This window comes from Ixodes scapularis, unplaced genomic scaffold (assembly GCF_016920785.2).
Source record: "Ixodes scapularis isolate PalLabHiFi unplaced genomic scaffold, ASM1692078v2 PGA_scaffold12__126_contigs__length_90152505, whole genome shotgun sequence".
Lineage (NCBI taxonomy): Eukaryota > Metazoa > Arthropoda > Arachnida > Ixodida > Ixodidae > Ixodes > Ixodes scapularis.
The window spans coordinates 4796057-4816219 of record NW_024609838.1 but is presented as its reverse complement, the minus strand read 5'-3'; the positions used below and the strand labels follow the sequence as shown (position 1 = coordinate 4816219).

The 20163-nt window shown below is 48.2% G+C and overlaps 1 protein-coding gene across 3 annotated transcripts in view; it reads left to right on the top strand.

Annotated features, from left to right (window-relative positions):
- Nucleotides 1-20163, top strand: part of LOC8036023 (receptor-type tyrosine-protein phosphatase kappa) — a 52342-nt gene that overhangs the window by 6431 nt on the left and 25748 nt on the right. For 2 of the 3 annotated variants that reach the window (XM_040205556.2, XM_042289385.1), the window contains exons 3-11: nucleotides 1764-1989; nucleotides 4298-4603; nucleotides 7912-8208; nucleotides 8387-8631; nucleotides 12967-13039; nucleotides 15120-15226; nucleotides 15989-16193; nucleotides 17160-17256; nucleotides 19109-19361. In XM_040205556.2, the coding sequence (XP_040061490.1) occupies nucleotides 1764-1989; nucleotides 4298-4603; nucleotides 7912-8208; nucleotides 8387-8631; nucleotides 12967-13039; nucleotides 15120-15226; nucleotides 15989-16193; nucleotides 17160-17256; nucleotides 19109-19361 (1809 nt within the window). The remainder of the gene's footprint in view (nucleotides 1-1763; nucleotides 1990-4297; nucleotides 4604-7911; nucleotides 8209-8386; nucleotides 8632-12966; nucleotides 13040-15119; nucleotides 15227-15988; nucleotides 16194-17159; nucleotides 17257-19108; nucleotides 19362-20163) is intronic. The other variant, XM_040205557.2, reaches the window with a different exon arrangement.

Genomic DNA, 20163 nt, shown 5'->3' with positions numbered 1-20163 from the left:
CGATGATCGTCCGATCGTTTCGTCGGCATGCCCCGCGAGACAGAGTCGCCGTCAAGTTAGATAAAGTACGAGTGGCAGGAAAGGGATGCGGCCGCGGATTATCGAGTTTGCGGGACGCATTTCATAGCGGCGAACGACGACACTTTTCTACCGTTGTTTACGTTCGCGCACGCCTTTGCATCGGCGTTTTCTCGTTCTTAGTGTATATGGCCTTTGGCCTTCGTTGCATAACGCCGTTTTCACGCTTCGAGCGCACCTTCGGGGCTGCCGGCCGAATCCGAGCGAGTGTCGCGCCGCGAGCCCGGCCCGACTGCGATGGGTCGGCGGCGGCCCCCATGTGCAAGCTCGCCGAGCCGCCGCCGCCGGGTCATCGGTTTGTACCGTCCGCTGCCCGCGATACGATAACCTTTGCAAGGAGCGAAAGTATGCAGGCGAGCCGGTTAGGAAACATCATAATATAAACCCCGAGACAATGAGTTTCTTGTCCGTTATTTGATTTATCCTTGTCTCAGGGTTCAGATTATGGCGGTTACATTGCGTTGTTTACCAGTATTTCGCAAAATCGTAACAATCTTTCTACAAGCGACTTCTAGAGCCGCTCGTCAAATGATGAAGCCCGCAATTACGCTTTTTCATTTTTTGGCGACACGGCATCCCTTCGCGCCAAAACTTCATCGGCGGCATTTCGAAACTTTCTGCTCGTAGCGCAATCGCACGAATACCGAAAATTTCCGCACGTACTAGATAAACGTCATTATCGTAACCTCAGCACGTTTTTCTACGTTCACGGTACCTTTGTTGAAAATATGGTGCATGTTAGCGCATGTCCGGGCCGTTAGCGTCATCCTACGCCTTGGTAAGCGCATCCGCGCGGCGTGAAGTCAACCACCAGTATGGTGCGGGGCCCTGTACTTCCCTAGATGTTCCCTAGATGTTCCCTAGTGTGACGTCACTTGCAAGGCATGTATAGAGGCCACAAAAGAAAGATAAGAAAAAAAGAAACATGTGTTTATCCATTTCGCTCCCAAGCTAGCTGTCCATAGTACGTGCTTCGGGTTTCTTTATTTAACGTGACGAGTTAGAATTGTATGGGGACACATATCAGTCCCCGAAAATATGACATTTATAGCGGCGTGACCGAAACGATCGACCATGTTAGCGAGACATGACTCTTGTGTTTTTCAATCGCGAAGACATATTCTCGCGCCATAGTTGCATCGGAAGTTTACGAAACTTTAAACAGTCACTTGGCAAACTAAGGCAGTAATGGTTGTTGCTCGCCGAAAGCCTTTCAAAGTGAAAAAGCTATGTCATGTTCGCGCTAACAGTGTCGCACATTGTATCTTCACTTAGCACCTCTTGCTAACGTAGATACTGCGCTCATTATTATTTTTTTTATTTTTTTTTTGCCCATGTTCGCTTTACATAGGCCATCAACTTGTTTATTCTCAAACATTTTAGAAAATAGAGCGTCAAAGTATGAATATAACAAAGGGGCTGCCCAAAAAACACCTTGGATAAACGGATGGGTGGATGCTGATGGCTGTACTCTTTGTATCGGGTGGTAGCTTGCGCCACCTAGCCCCGTTTGTACCCTTCCGCCTAAAATTGTGTCCCAACGACCGGCTCCTGTTTAACCATGTACCCTACCAGTTTTGTGCGTAGATTCACACTTCTCTCCATTGTAAAGTTCATAAGGTGTATGTAATGCACGGTAGAACATCGCTTTCGAACTCGCTGTGCCCGTCGTCACGCGCCCCCAGAACCCTGGCCGGGAGACGTGGCTCTGCTGGAGCGCCAACGTCACCCTGGAAGTGAACGGGACCCTGGTGTCCTTCAACCTGACCGAGTCCGGGGTGAACCCCACCGACCGATTCGTCGTGCCCACACGTCCCTTCACGCGAGTCACCGTGCGTCTACGCCTGGACACTCCGGACGGTGCTTCGAGCCAGTGGACGTGGCCGTGGACGGTCACGTCCGCCGAGGATGGTACGTCTTTTCTGAGAGCGAGGCTACGCTGTCCTTCGGGGAGGTGAAGAGAAACTGAAGGCGGGGAGGCGACAAGAGCGCGCGGTTGTTCGCTTTGATTGGAGGGAGACAGCGGGTAGGGACAAAGGCAGCTCTGCCTTTACGTCTACCCCCTCTAATCCGTCCATTCAGAGGCTCGGCGCTCTGGCAGTACCGTAGATATCTTTGTGTTTTCCTCTCCTTTAGTTGCTCTTCGTACATTGACAGTTATTAGAACAACTTGGTTGGGAAACTCGGCCCTGGAGTGGTGGATCCCTCGCGTTCAGAGGAACCGAGTCACTGCGAGCCAGATTCGATGACAGCGCCGCACCTTTGCGGTCAGTCCGTTCTGTTAGTTCGTTCGTATTCTGTTGGCTAGTTGTCGGCACATAACCTGTTCTGAGACAAGAAGGGAGGGGGGGGGGGGGGGGGGGGGGAGGCCTTCAGCAAAGATTTACTTCAGAAACGCGGGTAAGATTTCTTTTTTTTTTTTTCCACAGTTTTAGTGCGCGTTTTGCCATAGGATAGTTAGCGAGGAAGCCGCACCGTAGCGCTACTGTACTTTTTTTTTCCTTTCCGGTAGTTTGGGTGTGTTTATTTCCCGTATTGGCCGCAGCGGCAGAAACGGCTGCAGTATAGAATCTCGTTGAGCTCAGTGCTGAAGTAGGGGTTGAAGCCAGTTATTCAAAGCAGGTTCCTGTGGCATCGTAATAAAATAAGAAAGCACACACAAAAAAAAAAAAAAAACAGGACAAGAAAGAGGACAATTACGATATACGAGCGCTTTCTCTTTATTTATATACTGTTTCGACAAAAACCCCGAGACTGGGACAAAAAGGGACGGAAAAACACAAAGTCTCAGACTTTGTGTTTGTCCGTCCCTTTTTGTCCCAGTCTCGGGGTTTTTGTCGAAGTGTTTAACCACCACCAGCTCGTTTGCGCCCTTACCTTTTGTTCACTTATATACTGTTTTTGTTTTATTTGCGCTTTTTATTTTATCATGAGCCATTACCAACTAGCCCAGCTTTCCAACCTGGCGCTTCTGTGGCAGTTTCCAAACTGAGTTGTTCCAGTAACCTTGGATGTATGCAGTGTTCGGTTTGACGTCGAAAGCCGCCATGACATTGATAATGGAGAGTTTTAGGGAACCGCTTCTGCCCATCCCATACGGTATGCGATGGGGGCCTTCCGGAACGAACTGCGCATGTGCGAGCCTTCCTCGGTAGCGCATGCGCAGTTAGTACCGGAGGGACCATCGTATACCGTACAGGAAGTGCAAAAACGGTTCCCTAAAACTCTCTCACACATCGTACAAAAGACCGAATGCAGTCAATGACTGAGGCGTCGTTCTCCCTTGAATGGCGGTCCTTTCACAGTGGCCACGCAAAACACTGTCTGTAGACATGCTATACGTATGTCTAAGGCCTGTCCACAGCTTCTTCTGCCATCATGCTGCAGCGAACACAGCGTCTCTCGTACGACGGTGTGAGCGGTGCGACCCTGGCTTTGAAGGCTCACTCACACTCATGCTTTGGGTTGCAACCGAGCGCCCTGAAACCGGTTGTTAGGCCTCAGGCTTTTGAGTTGGCTCAAACCGGTCTGCTATACTCGGAATTGCTTTCGGATTACAACTTATTATCCGAGACAAAGTACCATATCGCTTATGAGACAGTGAACAGGCTAGTGAAGAAGTGGTGTCACGGCCATAAAGGAATACTAACTGCTACTGCTAGTTTCTACCTTTTTACTATGTATTTTTTTTTTTTCTAAGGCTTTACCGTAGAATTGGAAGTCCACCCAACCTGACGTCAAACCGCCGGCGCCTATTGGCGAAGCTGGACGAGGAGTCGTTCTATCCGAAAGTCCTGACGGCGACGTAGGCGGCGCGGTCGACACGAGTCGACGAGTGAATTTAGTCATAGCGACTAGGAGTGACGTGAAATAGATATCATAACACATTTCCTTTTCTCTCACTTTATCGCAAAGTGGGGTCTCCAACGCTGGAACATTGCTTGGAACATTGCTCTTTTCTAGGCAAGCAGATTATAATTATCGAGCGATATTCGTGTAAATGCTGTATTTCTTATATTAACTGCCAGTTTAAGAAACCCTGAGGCTTAATGTTATATAATAATTCACCTTGCTCGTTGATTCGTTCTTTGGTCCTTTCATCGGATGACGCTACAATCTCATCGACAACGGTGCGATAACAAAATACTCGGGACCCTGCATTTGTTAAATTGTCGACGACTATATGTTGGTTCTTGTTGTTGTTTTCTTCTCCGGGCAGCCCCCAGTGAAGTCCGGGAACTTCAAATGACGAAGAGCTTCGCGCGGCAGGCGAGCTTCGCGTGGCTACCACCGGCCAACGCCAACGGTCTCATCCGTGACTACGTGGTCGTCTACAAACCACTACGCCTGTTCCTCCCCTGTAGTCCCATCGATCAAACCGAAACCAGGCTGATCGTGCCCGCGTCGTCGCAGCGCGTCAGCCTCGAAAAGCTTCACCCGTACACCCTGCATCAGATCTCCATTCACGCGAACACCATCAAACCTGGACCGAACGTGACGACGACTTTCACCACGGAGCAAGCCGGTAAGTGAGCGTGCCCCCCCCCCCCCCCACCCCCCCCCCCCCTCCCCCCCTGCCCCTCTGCCCCACTGCCATCACGGCGGCGCTTTTTGGAATTTCAATGACTGTAGCTCTCGAGTTTGGGCGGCGCACCCTGGCGAGCGAAATCGAACACTTCTCGAGCGTGTTTCTCTTGTGCGTCATAGCACTCTCGCACATTGCTCGCGGGCACCAAGATGACAAAATTTCATCGGTTGATACAAAAATTTCCAAAAATAGCGAGAAAAAAAAAAAAAGGTTCGATTTACACTTCAGCACTTTTTATGAGTTGTGAATGCGAAAGCATGTACATCATTCTTGCTCTACGCGTGTTGGCGCGCTGACTGGCGCTGACCTGGCACTGACGAGAGTTCCCTACGCGAGCCAGAGATGCGCGTCTGTTTTTCACGTGCCGCCGCGCCGCTATTCGCCGAGTTCCGATCATATGAGGAGCCGTATCAAGCGCCGTCCAGGAAAGTACACGCTGCGCGCGCCCCGGCGTACATTCCCCTGCTTTTGAGCGCGCCGTGCGCGAGGAAGTTATAAGTACTAGGAGGGGGCACGTTGCAATATTGGTGAAGCCTGGTCATAAAAAGTTTAAACGATTTTCTGCCCAACGTGACCGCAGATCTCTCTGGCGATTGGTTCGCGTGACACGTCACGTGCGAGATGGATGGTTGAGTGTAGAAGGACTCCATGCAGGCTTGCGCGCGCTCCGTCCGGTAGGTTTTATCAGATCGAAGGCTAGACTGTGGTGTGTTCTAGTAGCCTATAGTAAGACCAAGGCTAGCTACGGTCACGTGATGTGGTCACGTTGGCATGGTAAGTGAGGAGAGTAAGGAGGAAAATGAGAAAGAGGCGAGGCATCAAGGGAGCATGGTTTGTACTTTGTGGAGGCTACGCGGCCGACGTCATGCCCTCTCCTACCCTTCTATCCTCCTTGCGCCTTTCGCCTCGAACGCGCGGCGCCGCTATTCGCCTAATTCAGTCACGTGAGGAGTGGGATCAACATGTCGTGCAAGAAAGACGGCGCCACGGGGATGAACGTGCGACTCTAGTTCCCGTAGGGAGCCTGCACAGGAACTCTAGCACTGACTAGAGTTCCTGTATAGCTACCTAGGGTAGCAGAGTTGCGCATTCAGCCTCGGCGCGTGGCCGTAGAGCCGGCTTTCCCGCACGAGCTGGATGCTTTGCTCCTCACGTGACTAAATTTGGCGAATAGCGGCGCCGCGCGCGCCGCCGCGCATGGAAAACAGGAGAGGAGGAAAAGGAGGCGGAAAGCAGGGAAACATACGCCGGGGCAAGAGAAACGTCGGCGGGGCGACCGTAAAGGTGGCTTTCTTGCACGCCAACGGATGCTTTGCTCCTCACGTGATGGATCTCGGCGAATAGCGGCGTGGCGGCGCGGGGAAAACAAATGCGCAACTCTGGCTCCCGTAGGGAGCCCATACAGGAACTCTAGCACTGACGGACGCGCAGCGCCATGAGGTGGCCGGTCGTTGAAACTGACGCCCACCGTCAGTTTCAACAACCGGCCACCCCATGGCGCTGCGTCTCCGGTGAATCGGAGTCTGGTCGACGCGCGCTAGCCAATGGGATTGAAGTGGTGTAAAAGGTGTCGTGGCTAACCGGCCAATGAGAGCTGGCTTGACTTGTAGAAGGATTTAAGAGCCGTTTGACGTGGTTTCAAAGCTGATGGCGTCGCCTCGCTCCATGAGACAGTTAATGCGTTTGCATTAATAACAGGCAAGGAAAATCCTTTCGATGAGACACTGAAAGCACGGGCTGCATGTTTCTGTTGTTTATTTACACATTGTATAGTTCTTTCATATTCTTTGTTACCGCGCGTAGACAGAGGCTGACACACACTGGAAAACGACCCCGACTTGCGCGTAATCAAACACTGCAGCGCCACTGTGTCCTCAATACAAGCATTACGTGATCGCGGCTTAAGGACGCGCTCGCGCCCCCTGGCCGAGAGCAACGCGCCTATTGGAAATTAGAACTTTGCCGCCCCCTAGTGGCTAAGTTCAGAATTAAATCCGTGTGGACTACAACAGCAGGAAGCGTTTGTTTGTGTCTCCGGCGCAGCGCTTGGCTCACGTAGCCGAACGCAACGAGCGCGTTCTGGAGGCATGGGTGTTCGAAAGAGACGCCCTGACGTTTGAGAGAGGGTAAGACTTATTAAAACAATGATGTAATCCAGCGCCTGATGCTGGTTTGCTACACTGTGTAATGAGCTGAATAACAAAAAATAAAAAGGAGTAGAGAAAGGTGAGAAAAATATTATATAGAGAAAGTATAAGAGAATATAAAAAGGATACAAGCGAAAAAATTTAAAATAAATGTAGATGAGTGTTTCAATGGCCAAAGCGTCATTTACCACTTCAGTTTACTTTAGAACCCTATAGTCTATGCTGTAAGCGAGTATTCTTCAGACACTTCAGGAGAGCTCCTGTGGCCTTATAACCGTCAGAAGATGTCATCCAGGGACCAAACACGATGTCGATGTTTATTTGTTCTTCCTCTTTGATGCTGAGGTGTTTCTTCATTAACTTTTTTATGGACGCCGCCGCACGATGCACATTCAGGAGACTGACCTTTTCTGATTTTGTGAAGGTAGCTGTTGGTGTACGCAACTCTAAGCCGCAAGCGGTGTAGCACGGTCTCCGTTGGTCTTGGTAAGCCTCGTGGAGCCCGGAACTGTAGCTTAGGATCAATATTGTAAAGATATATTTGTAGTGGTATTGAGGGTTTTCCCAAAGAGACGAGGTTATTTCTTGGCCAATTTTTCTGATCATGCTATTTGCATCTGGCCTCGAGAATGTTTGAACCTCGTGAGTGAGTATGTAGCATATCATTTATGATATGCCAATAATGGCGATTCTAATTGGAGGGAATACTCGGTAAACGGGCATAAGAATTGTGCATTCCTCTCATTCAAGATATGCGTCCTCGATCAGAAATCAATGGGTGCTAGTTTCTATCATGCGCTAGGAACAAATATTGACAATATGGTGTCCGTCAGAAACCTCTCTAATCACGAAAGAATCATTCTAACGTGGAAGTATTTCGTTGCTAAAGTTGTAACCAGTTACAAGATTATTCAAACACTGCTCTCAAACAGTTACATTGCAGCCCTGTTTCATTTATTTATTTATTTTTTGCCGATTGGTTGTCTATGCTATTATCTGTTTTCCCCATTGACTGTCCATGGCTTCCATGGTGAGCAAAAGTCCGTGTATATCGGCCGCTGCATACGCAAACAGCGCACCGTACCCTCGTTGCCGCAGTTCCCGAGGGCGCCCCGACGGGCCTCCAACACGCAACGGTGACCGGACTGGAGAACGTGGTCTACTGGGGCCAGGTGCCCTGCGACCTCGCCAACGGCGTCGTGAGCCGCTACTACCTGGAACTGGACAGCGCCGACCCGTGGGAGAGCGAGCTGCGGAACCAGACCACGAAAGACACGAGACTCGGCTTCAGCGACCTGCTGCCCTACACGCGCTACAGGGCCAGGGTGTACGCGGAGAACGCCGCGGGTCGCTCCAGGGTCGCCGCCGAGCTCAACTTCACCACGCTGCCGACCGGTGAGACCCCCTTTTTTCCCTCTAAATGACTAGGAAGTTCCGAGCCACAGCCAAACTACTCACGCTTCGTACAAGAAGACGCGGGGTTTTGTACGATGTATATTAGCGGCGTGACCTCGGGCATCGTGCTGCAGGCGCCAGTGGTTGGAAACGTGCTCCGTTGTTTTTCCTCCCGCAGCTCCCCCGGCTCCGAGCAACCTGATGGCGTACCAGCTGTCCCAGACGAACGTGTCTCTGTCCTGGCAGCCTCCGTACCCGCCCTACGGTGTCCTGGACCGCTACCAGGTCAAGTTCTGGACGACCGACACCCGCCTCAAGCCTTCCCTGCTCGACATCGACACGTTCCGCTGCTCCAGCGGTGACTCGAACAGGCACTGCTTCACGGTCCCCAACCTGCTGCCCGTCAGACTCTACCATTTCTCGGTGAGCGGAGACGAGTTGGCCAGTTTGCTCTTTTTCACTCGAACGGGGAGGCGCCTACGAGGGGGTTTCTCTTCGGTTACTAATTTATTCTTGGCTCGGGAGTCATATAAGATACAGCGTCACATTGACTTGTGATTTTTGGAACCGTGAAGCCACATCCTGTCGCTTGACCTTGTGACCAATTCACTCGGTATCAGCGTGTCAGATGACGTCATCTCGACACTCGTGTCGGAAACATTGACTGCTATCCAGGTGAGTGCCTGTCTGCATGGATAGGTCTATTAACTTTTGTTTATTTTTACGTGTCGATACGTCCTGAGGTCCTTCTGGAATACTAAGAGGTGGAAACGAAGATTAAATTTCACGGTGCATGTCTAGACGGCAAAAAGTAATGTAAATTACGGCACGGAAGAATATACAATATCTAGCCGTAGTTTCGAGCAAATTATTTTTCCAAAATAGGGCGACGGAGCAATTTAATAAGTTATATCGCACCGTTATCAAGCTCCTGGTAAAAGTTGATGCCGTCTGTTCTACTATAGGGCGCTCTACGTCGAAATGAAGTTTTGGGGTGTATTATATGGGACAAAAGGGTGTAAGGTGATACCCTTTTTCTTTTAGAGTGAAGGAACGTTCTGCGCATGACCGACACAGGAGGAGGAATGTGTTTAGTGTTACATATTGGTCTGAAGATGGGACGAAATTTGGTACGGTCGTGTGAATTGGCGTAGGCTCCCTAGGGGCTGGACTCTACAAAGAGAATCTGCTGAGAACAAGCGACGAATTTCGCCCCATAATAAAGCTGATACCAGAAGAAGAAGAAAAAAATTAAAGACACCACGCGGTGTCTCAGATCACAGCTTACACTTGTGTCTAATTCGGCTGGTGGGAAATTACTTATGACTGTTACGACCTTTCAAATCAAGTAATTACCAGGCTGATCGTTACGATTAGGTCCCTATACTACGTACGCCTGGTCGTATAACTCGCCTGCACAAACCGCATTAATTTAGCTTTCACGACCTTTCTAAACATATATGCAAAGCCTAAAACTAAATCGCCCTGTACAACACTGAAAGAGCGATACCAGCGCGCTGGAGCCATATGGCTCCCCAATGCTGGTATCGCCTTTTCGCTGGTATAGGATGTCCCATATTACGTTATGCGTGTATGGTTCCGTCCGCCCTACATGGTTCCGCCATAATCCAATCTGCTGGTATAGGATGTCCCATAATACGACACGCTTGTATGGTTCCGCCACCTGTATCGTTCTGCCGTAATCCACTATACTGGAGCCGCCTTTGAGCCTTTTCCAACGTCTTTCCAACATCGAGATTTTCCAACGGGGTTGGCAAAGTAGGCATGCGTTCTGTTTCATCTTTGATCGCAGGATTGGTTGAGGACAAGCTACACTTGAATAGATGGATGGATGGTAATGGCTATACCCTTTGTAACAGGCGGCAGCTTGTGCCACCCAGCCTAACATTTCGTCATCCCTTCTTTTTTTTTAATTTGTATAAATTTTGTTTTACTTCGAGGGAAGAGCAGCTTTAAGGATCGTCGAAGTTTTGAATATATCTTAGTATTGGAAAGTCACCTTATCATCTGCTGAGCAAAGATGCCCCTTGGGCTCCAATATAAATTAAGAGAAAAAAATAGCGATCCGTTCATCATGTTATCTGCCTGGTCTTTTGATGCACACCTCTGGCTTTTGTATACTGAATACCAATGTTGAGAAATACTTTAAAGGAGTGCTCCGGCGTTTTCATCATGGTCCTTGCCGGTTTCTTCGAACATTTGATAAGCAGGCCAACAAGCATCACCGAAATGCAGTGTTGGAGGTAACGCGTTAGTAGTAACGACGTTACTAGTAACGCGTTACATTTTTCGCTAACGCAGTAACGTAAAAACCCCCAGTCTCAGGGTAAACGACAAAATGGCAGTAACGTACTTGTTAGTATTCTGAATGACTAACAAATAAAGTATTTCGGTTACTTTTTTACGGCATCGGCTGTCAAATTTCGTTACTCGTTACTTTTGACCAAAACTGGTGAAATCCTGCACGAGCTTATCTCAAAATCCTGCACCAGCTTATCGCTGCAGGGAACCACCATCCGTCACAGTAAAGCTAAAAAAACCAAAAAAGAACTCACTTCTCGAAGGCGAAAAAAACCTTCGGTTACCAGCTAATTCCGTTCATCTTCCTTTTTCGTTTTTTTTTTCCATAGTCTCACCACCCACAGGGCTTGAACGAACGACTGCGTTACAGCCCCCTCCCCTCCCTCCTCTTCCCGCCCTGCTTTGTGCAGCAGAGGTGGACAGCGGGAAAAGAAACACCCTTTGTGGAATATTTTTCCCTCGCTCTCCCCCTCATGCCTGAAAGTTCCTGACCCACTTTTGTACACAGAAGAATCTTTCGCTTGATTAGTCTTTAATTCCCTAAAATCATAATAAAAAAAATTAAAAAAAGTTTTAAACCTGAAAAAAAAAACTTACAAACACGAAATACTTTTTTTTTTACAGAAAAACTAAGAGCTACTGCTGGTAAGAGGCAGCAAGTGATTATAGCCAGTGTGCTGGTAACCGATGTCCTGTTTCAGATAGTGAAGTAAATCAGTTTCTGGTAATATGAACCGGACTGTCACTAAAACCGGCGTACAGATGAGGGGTGTTGGTTTGCTGGTTGAGTTCCAGCAGTCCTCGTTCGCATGCTGTAGTTTATAAAAGCCGATTGACTAACATCTCCGACTCATTCTGCGCGTGAGATGGGCATATGAATAACGAACGTCCGCCGCCATGGCCAGCAGGTCTGAATGAAATATATCAACTAAAGGAGACAGAATCGGGTAATTTACAGTTTCAAAGCCTAATCTGCATGCCGAAAATTTAGCTGCTTCGCGCATCAAAACACTATGAAACCATTTGTAAATTTTTATCTTTTATCCAAGCTTGTTAAGGAGGCTTATCATACATCTCTGCCAAACATATGTACTCGAACAGAAAAGTAACGTAAAAGTAACGTTCGTTATTTTTGAAAAGTAACGGTAACGGTATATCGTTACGTTTGTAAAACAGTAACGTAGCTAGATAACGCGTTACTTTTTACCAAACTAACGAGTAACGCTATTTCGTTACTTTTTTTTCGGTAACGGGCAGAACACTGCTGAAATAGTATCCCTAATATTAGGTAAAAAAAAAAAAACTTTTTTTTTATCGAGTTGTTGAATGTACAATTTTGCCCCTCACCGTGTTCTTCAAACTGAAAGCCTCTACTGACAACAATAAAGAACTGACCCCAGCGGCAAGCAAGGGTTCACTTTCTGGATTGTAGAATTTGTTCCCGAGTAACTCCAAGCAGCTTCATGATGGTGAATGAAAGCTTTGGAAGCTTGCTCAAGTACCTCCGCACCACCACAAACCAAATGCTTGGCATAGTATACTTATAGACTGCCTGCTCGATTGGCAAGCCACTGTCGTCACAGCACTGAAAAGGGCCGGTATGTTTGAATATTTGTTTGTGCGTTATTTTCATTTGCCGATATCACAACATTTGTTCTGAATTACGCGATAATGAATACCATACCGGAAGGAGTAAAGGTCGGGGATTTAGAAATTATAGTTAGTTGGGGCGGCTTAAAAAGATTGTCGGAGTACCCCTTGAAGTACATTGTACTTAAAGTATTACTTCAAGCAGATTTAGAAAACGTATCCCTTACTTGAAGTACATTTTCTGAGGGAGTTAATGTACTTTACTTAAAGTATTTTTGTGTCTGCTACTTTCGGAGGAAAGTACAACTCCTCACTTCAAAATACATTCCCCAAATTTGAAAACAAAAAAACGAAATATTCGCGTATTTTAATGTGAAATTGCGCTATCGTCTTTCGAGGCGTCATCTGGTCATTTCTTTGAGTGAAGTTAAGGCGGCTACAAGACCTATAGAAATAAATGCCTTATAAGTTTACTGTGTATAGTTCTTCAACGAGGGTAAAACAACTAACTACTCAGTGGCCACCTTCACTTTATTCAATATTCTCCCCTATTTTTTAAAATAACTGATTCAAACCGATTACCCCATGGGGCAATGCGTATCAGTTAAAAAACCACTGTATAGGGGAATGAAAGGGCTTCATAAAAAAATGTGTTGAAAACTACTTGTAGTTTTATTCGAAAGTACGTTGCATTTATAGTGTTTTACCTAAAGTACATTGCGCCCGGTGTATCTATTACTTTACTTGAAGTACATGATGTCTCATTCGCTTTTACTATATCTCAAATACTTTTAGATGTATAGTACCCTGCTGAATGCTTGTCGTAAAACCCTTATATCCATTTAGGTGAGGGCGTTCAACAAGGGCACAACGCATGGCCCCTACTCGGTCGAGCTGGAGGTGGAGACCAGGGAGATGGGTGAGACTCCGTCCTTTCCTCGACTTTTGCGAGAGTATACCTTCCCTTTACACCTTTATCGGCTCGAAGAACGAAAGCAGGATAAGCCGCATACGCCCCTGTCCGTTTCCTCTGTCCGTTTCACGCGCGTTGTACAATATGTTGAAACAAAACAGGCACTCAGTTGGTGACGGGTTAAAGGGGCTGTGCAACAATTCTCGGACTTCTGGTCCATAGGTGTGGGAGTCAATCCCTACCACCGGTGGAATATGGAACACAAATCCGTTTTTCGATACGTGCGCTAGTTTTCTTCTTTTTTTTTAACAGAATAAAAACAAATTGAAATATGTGCCCCCCGCGGCCCCTCTCAACTCTCACACCGTCTTTCTGTTAATGTGGTTGTCCCGTGGTTGTGACGTTTAATGGGGAGGTAGGTTTCCGGATTCGCAGGAGGCTTTGGCTCGGCCCGGCAGGGACGCTGAAAGCTCGCAGCTCGCTCTTGTAGCCTCAGTTACGCTGGCATTTAGAACGAAACGGAGGATAAAAAAGCTGTAGTTGGGAAGCGTAATGACGCACGTTCGAAACGCGAGCCCAATTAATCTATTTTGCTCCCCTGGAGCGTTGTTGGAAACTTGAGAGCTACGGGACTATCGGCAAATGAGCAACGCCACAGAGCAGAAATGGTTTTGTTGACCTCTGATAGATGGCGCCACTAAAAATACGATTAATAATATTTCGTAATGGTAGGATACTTTCGATGCATTTGTTAATGTCAGTACGACCAGATTTCTAATAATAGACCTTATGTTTAGCACATAATTGCGCAACTGGCCAATGCTTTACACGTTCCCCATTTAACGTCACGCTCACGTCACGTCACGTCCACGTCACGCCGGCCGGGCCCTGTAGTTCCGACGACCACCACTATGCGGCTGCAGGCCAGTAAAAAAACAGTTTTAAAATGTCTAATTACTTAGTGAAATCGCAACATTTCCGAGGAAGGTTGGATGTTTTTTGTTACTTAGGGCAAGTCAAATGGGATAAAAATTACAGGCTGCGATTTCTTTCAACGTTAATAACGTTGCACAGCCCCTTTAAGAATTCACCGGACACTTCGCCTCCGGCATGAACTTTTGTCCTTTCATGAAGTTCCGTCGCACGCGTAACCAATTAGAGCTCGGTGGAGAGCAACCAGTACGTGCTGAAGACGGAGCACCCTTTCACCGACTATAGCTGTTCTTGATCGTAAGCACAAAAAATAAACAGGTGGTGATAATTACGATGACATTGAGAATGATAACGCCAATAGTCACTGACGACCTGAGAAAAGCAGGACGCGGCTTATCATATGTTCACCCTCATCGCATTCTGATTAGTTCTCCGGTATCCTTATCGGCTGATGCTGCGATCTGATTGGCTGCGGAGCCATAATGAGATGCAGGGGACTCGACACGCCCTGCGTTTCTTTTAAAGTGACTGTACGGCGAGCAAGTGTTCCAAAACGCGTCTTCGGCGCTTGGGAACGCAAGGGGGAGCAGGCCAATCAAAGAGCAACATAGAGAACGCCCAGTGGGCGCTCGATGACGTGGCAGCGAAGCGCGCGCCGTCATTGGTTGAGGTTGGGGGTAAACAAACGCACGAGGTGCGCGGGGAGCAGACGAACTTGCGCTCCCTATAGACTATAAGGTTAAAAAGCGCGAACTGAAACAGGACGAAGAAAGACTGGCGCTTGTCCGTGTCGTACGCGTCTTTCTTCGTCCTCTTTCTGTTCGCGCCTTGTAACCTTTTAATCGATATGTACCAACCAGCCCCAACCAAAGTTTTATTGCAGTATAGACGTTTGCAAGTACGACCTCTAGGCACCGCCATCCTTTTGCCGGTGTGGGTAGATCGTCTGATAGCCAGGCAGGCAGTCCTGAGGCGTACCCACGGTTTCCAGACTGGCACCCAAGCGAAACGTTTTTTTCATGCACAGTGGTCAGACTAGGTCTCGAAGCGCGGCTGCAGCTTGCAAACGTCTATGGCGCTGTCTTTCGAATTAGGAGCCGTCATTGCACTATTCTCTGCAAGCATTGATTGACTTTTCACGCGATCCTTGTAGTGCCGGATGCACCCGCCAGCGTCCACGGCACGGACAGGGCGGAAGACAGTCTCAGGATTCAGTGGGACGAGCCTCTGCGAAAGAACGGAAACTTAAAGTCTTACAGGGTAAGTTTTTTTTTTTTTTTGTTTTCTGATTGTGTTCGCCGTGAACTGTGATGTGCTCATTGGCGTGTTTTCTTCACTTCTCGTACAGTCGTCTTAAGTAATTGTAAGCTCGAAGAGTGTTTGGATTATTGCACGTACAACGACAATTACACACCCACAAGTATTGCGGGTACTGCCCGAGATACACAGGAATACAGTTTTTTTAACGAGCAGACCATCTGCTTGCGCTTTGTATACCACACACAGCTAACGCCGTCATTTTGACACAGAGTCAGTGATGCATGTTCCATTTCATTTGTGTTGATGAAAGAAAATTGAGGTTGTGACATCCGTTGGTGTATAGCTGCGTCTTACTACGGATAAGATGTGCTCATATTTAAACATGCCTGAGGGAGTAAAGTCACCAAAAGACCCACTCGGAGTGGCGCGCGTTTTGTTGATAGTTCCATATCGGTGTAAGGAGAGTGATACTCGATAACGCAGCCAAACTGAATCAGCGAGCACTGACGAAGCGCCTTCTTTTCCGTCGGAGTCACGGTGGAAGAAAGGAGAAGTCCCTGAACAAGGCCAGCCAAAGCGGCAAGCGTTTCCTCGTGCTTCGCTCATGGCAAGGCGGTGCCGTTCAGGCACCTCTCCCTTCCACCGTGTACGGAGGTCTTTTGTATTGATAGTGACTGCAGCGCCTTGATTCGTGCGATGACCGTCTTATATGGGGTCAAACATCCTCGTTTTCTCTTGTTCTTTTCGCTCTCCTTTGTCCAGGTGAATGTATCTCTAGCGCATTCATTCAGCAGTTCGGTGAGCGCCTCCGCTCGCCCCAGGACGGTGGATCTCCAGGACGTCACCATGAGAGAGTACTACCTGCGCGACCTCTACCCCGGAAGTACCTACAGGGTCTGCGTGCAAGCGAGCACAAGCGCCGGTTTCGGTGACGCGGTCTGCGACAGCATCACCACGAGGGCCGCAGGTGAGGCCCGCCTCGCGGAGCTTGTGTCCTGCACTCGACAGAGCGAGCATGTTTGTCTGCATACTCTTGCCAAGTCCCGTTCACGCGTACTATGCGGTGAGAAACTGTAGGGGAGGAGGAAATGAGAGCGCACGTGGACGTCAGAGCGCTGGGTAGATCCGAAGGCTGGTTGTCTCTGCCTCTACCCACCGTGTCCCTCCAATCAGAGCAAACAATTGGGCGTCGCCTGCCCTTCGCGGGGTGCCTCGCGTTCGAACGCCGGACGCCTGTGTTCGGCGTTCGAACGCGTTCATTCTGTGAGGAGAGGCAAAGGCAGCTTACCCAGCGCCCTTTCAATCAGAACTCTCTCGCTCAGTTTCTTTTAGAATGCTGCTAGATCTGCAAATTATTTTAAATGAAAGATCTTAGAAAAAAAGAAGTTCAATTATTTGTTGGAGATTTGTCTGCTACAAATGGTTAAGTACAATGTTTTTTTTTCTTTCTTTTTTTTCTCCTTTAACAGTCACTGAACTACGTTCTGGCAACGAATCTCCAGAACCATTTACACCGGGTCCCAGTCCCTTACGGGGTATCGGTGCTTACTGCATGAAAGGACGGCCAAACTAAAACAGACTTACGTTGTTCGTTTCAATTTTCCTTGTGCCCTTTTTTTCTTTTCCTTATGTTGACGAATATATTCATGTTCCACTCATTTTTGCAAGCGATAAGACAGATTTTTGAGTATTTAGATACATGCACGAGTATATACTTCCATATATACTCGTACATGTATTTGCGAGTGTATACTTTATTTTTGAACGCATCTATAATCGTGTGTTCTTTTTTATAAATGAAAAGTTAGTTTTCTACAGTCACTGCCATACTTGTTGTTAATTTGCCTGGACATTAAAGAACCTTCTACAGCTGGAAATATTGGGTGCCAGTAATGGATCGTTCAGCCACGAATGTTCCACAATTTCTTCGCAGCTCCCGTGGTGCTAACCGAACCAAGGGTGAACGGCATCGTGAACAACACCGTCAGCGTAGCCCTCGATCCTGTCGACTTCGCGAAGGGTCCCATCACGTAAGCTGACTGTCGGGAGAGAGACTTTTTGTGGGTAGTTCCTATGACTCTGATACCCCCGATAACCAGAGGGTGAATGTGCAAAGGCGGCGGCGTAGTATCGGGTATCGTTATCGGGGACAACGAAACGATATACTAAAACGCTATAAGGTCACGCGTAAAGTGGATGGCTGAATATTTAATATTAATTAAAGCGTGAATGTCGTCTGCCATCCGATGAGGTAACTTGACTCCTATCTGCAGAAAGACGATTTGGCCAGTGGATCACGAATGCTAATGTGTGGCCTTGAATGTGCATCCCTGAGTAATGGCGAAATAAAAATAAAAAAAGAAAGATCGGACTTTTGGCGTTTTGCTCAGTGACAAGTGTGTTTGTTGACTTACATTAATCTGCTGAATATGAGCACGGGAAAATCATATCACGAGTTCTTGCCGCCGCGGTCCGGCTGGCTTTCCTCAAAATACTGTAGTGCATATAAACTTCGAGCTTTTTCATAATAAAAAACAAGCACGATCCGCATATGAGGCCGAAATTTCAAGAACATTAAAATAACAACAAGAAGGGGTGATGTTTGCGAGGCTAATAATTCTTACTGCATCTTTTAGTGGAGAATACTTTTTTTAAAGGTAGCATGGGGAGCACGTAATACTCAAAAGCGAGACGCGAAATAGATACGGAAAAGTTTTACGACCGAGATAACAAATGTCACCGATGCATCAGGACTGACTCGAGTGTGGCGCCTCGTTCCCATTGGCCGGTGTAAGCGATCACGTGACGCTAGCGAGAACCAATGGCGTTCACGTTTGAGGTCGCGGTTTTAGTCTCGTTACGTAAACGATTGCATCTAGATGTACCGACCCAAAAACGTATGGGCCTCTAGCTCTCACGTTTGGGCAGAGCCTCTTGCGGGCAAAATCAAGTATTTTTGGGTCGCGTTTTGGTTGCGCGTCGATGCGATTTCTCACGTTGCTCGCGGACGCTAAGCTGGCAGAATTTCATTGGTGGGTAAAAATGTGGGCGGAGGTGGGGGGGGGGGGGGGGGGGGGGGGGGAGGAAAGGGGGGGGGGAGAGAAAGAGAGATAGAGATAACAAGAACAAGAAAGCTACAAGAATATTTTAATTTTATAGGACAGCGCGCGCTGCATTTTAGAGCGCAGCTTTTAGGCGCCCATTTCCGGGTGGAGCGGCGTCGGCGTAAACGCGGGCGTTGCATTCCGGAACGTCACAATTTCCCCACTAAATTTAGAGGGGAAACTGAATTGGTGATGAGGTCACGTGAGTCAATTTCTCCACTAAATCTTGCGGCGATGCTAAATTTAAAAATAATACTTCCCCGCTAAATTTAGCGGGAAAATTTTTCCGCTACATTTAGCGGGTTAAGTTTCCTCGCTAAGTTCAGAAGGGAAATTCACGTCACGTGACACGGTCACGTGACCACGTTACTTGGCTGTGAGGAGGGCAGGAGGAGGGAAGGGTACGGAAGAAAAGGAGGGTCATACCCTCCCCTCCGTACCCTCCCCTCCTCCTCCTCAAGAGCTGCGCTCTAATTTCGCATTACAAAGATTTGTAAGCCTCTTCCATTTTTTTTTTTTTGTTCTCTTTATATAAGGTTGTTTTGTTCTTTCAGACGCTTCGTTAGCGCGCGTGAGCAGATGCTGACAGACGCTTGCAAACGATCGTGGCTCGTGCATGATCGAACGCTGCGGTGGCGTTGTGTGCCCGATGCAGGCATTACATGGACGCGTCTCCCTCACGTGCTCTCGCCCTCTGGCCCAAAGGAACCGGCATATTCTCGTATGACGACTTTGTCAGACATCTCGACTTTAAATATATAAATGTTTTTGTTTCCAGGGCATATTATCTGCTTGTGGTACGAGGCACGCACGACGTGGACGGACCCGTGGTTCCGGTCAACTTCAGCGACGCCCAAAAGATGCAGCTGGCTTACTACACGGCGGCCATGTTCACTCCGGACGAGGTCAAGCAGCTGTCGTCCGACTTCGTGGTGGGCGCGGGCAACGTCGTCGGCGGCTTCGAGAACCCGCCGCTGAGCGACGCGACGCCGTACCGCATCGGCCTCCTCTTGGCGAGCAGCTTCTCCGATGTAAGACGGAAAGCCGACAAAGTAGTCAATGAGCGAAAACTCTCCCCGGTCACAGAAGCACACTATTCAGGTGCATCATCTCGGCCGTAATCTTTAAAGCCTAAGTCACATTGCGATTACATCATACGAAAGACAGTCTAGGTGGCGCAAGCTACCGCCCTTTACAAATGGTATAGCCATTCACATCCATACATCCAGACTGAGGACACTGTCTGAGGCGTTTCCCTTCCTTGTGTGACGGTCACATTGGCCATACCAACACTGTCTGCAGACGTCTTCGGTGCATATTTCTGCAGGGAACGACGTGCCTTTTGAATGATGCATGAACAGTGGACTGGGTCCTAATATCATCACTGATTGTGCTTGTAGATTTTATTTATTTACGCTTACATTCTCCCTGTCAAAAGCATATATGCACCTGCTTTTTCGTTTACTCTCGCACCCAGCCACCTGGTACACATATCCGGAATGGCCGACGGTAAAAACATAAAACAAACCCTTCAAATAGTAGAAAAAGAAGAAAAAACTTTCAGCCATTTCACTCTGGTGAGGAAGGAAAACCAGCGGAGCTGTACAATGGAAACTAATGGCCTGCCGCAAGTCGGCAAGCCAGAGTGAAAAGACTGCCGCCATCTATGAGCCACGGCGGCAACCAGATGCGTGGCTTGCCGCCGTCGCTCATAGATGGCGGTAGGTGTCCAGAGTTTGGTGTCTTCATTTGTTTGCGGGGGACACGATATTGGGGAAACTAGCCCTTAACAGCTCCGCGGTAAAAGTTAGAGGTGAGGCAAAACAAGAATGT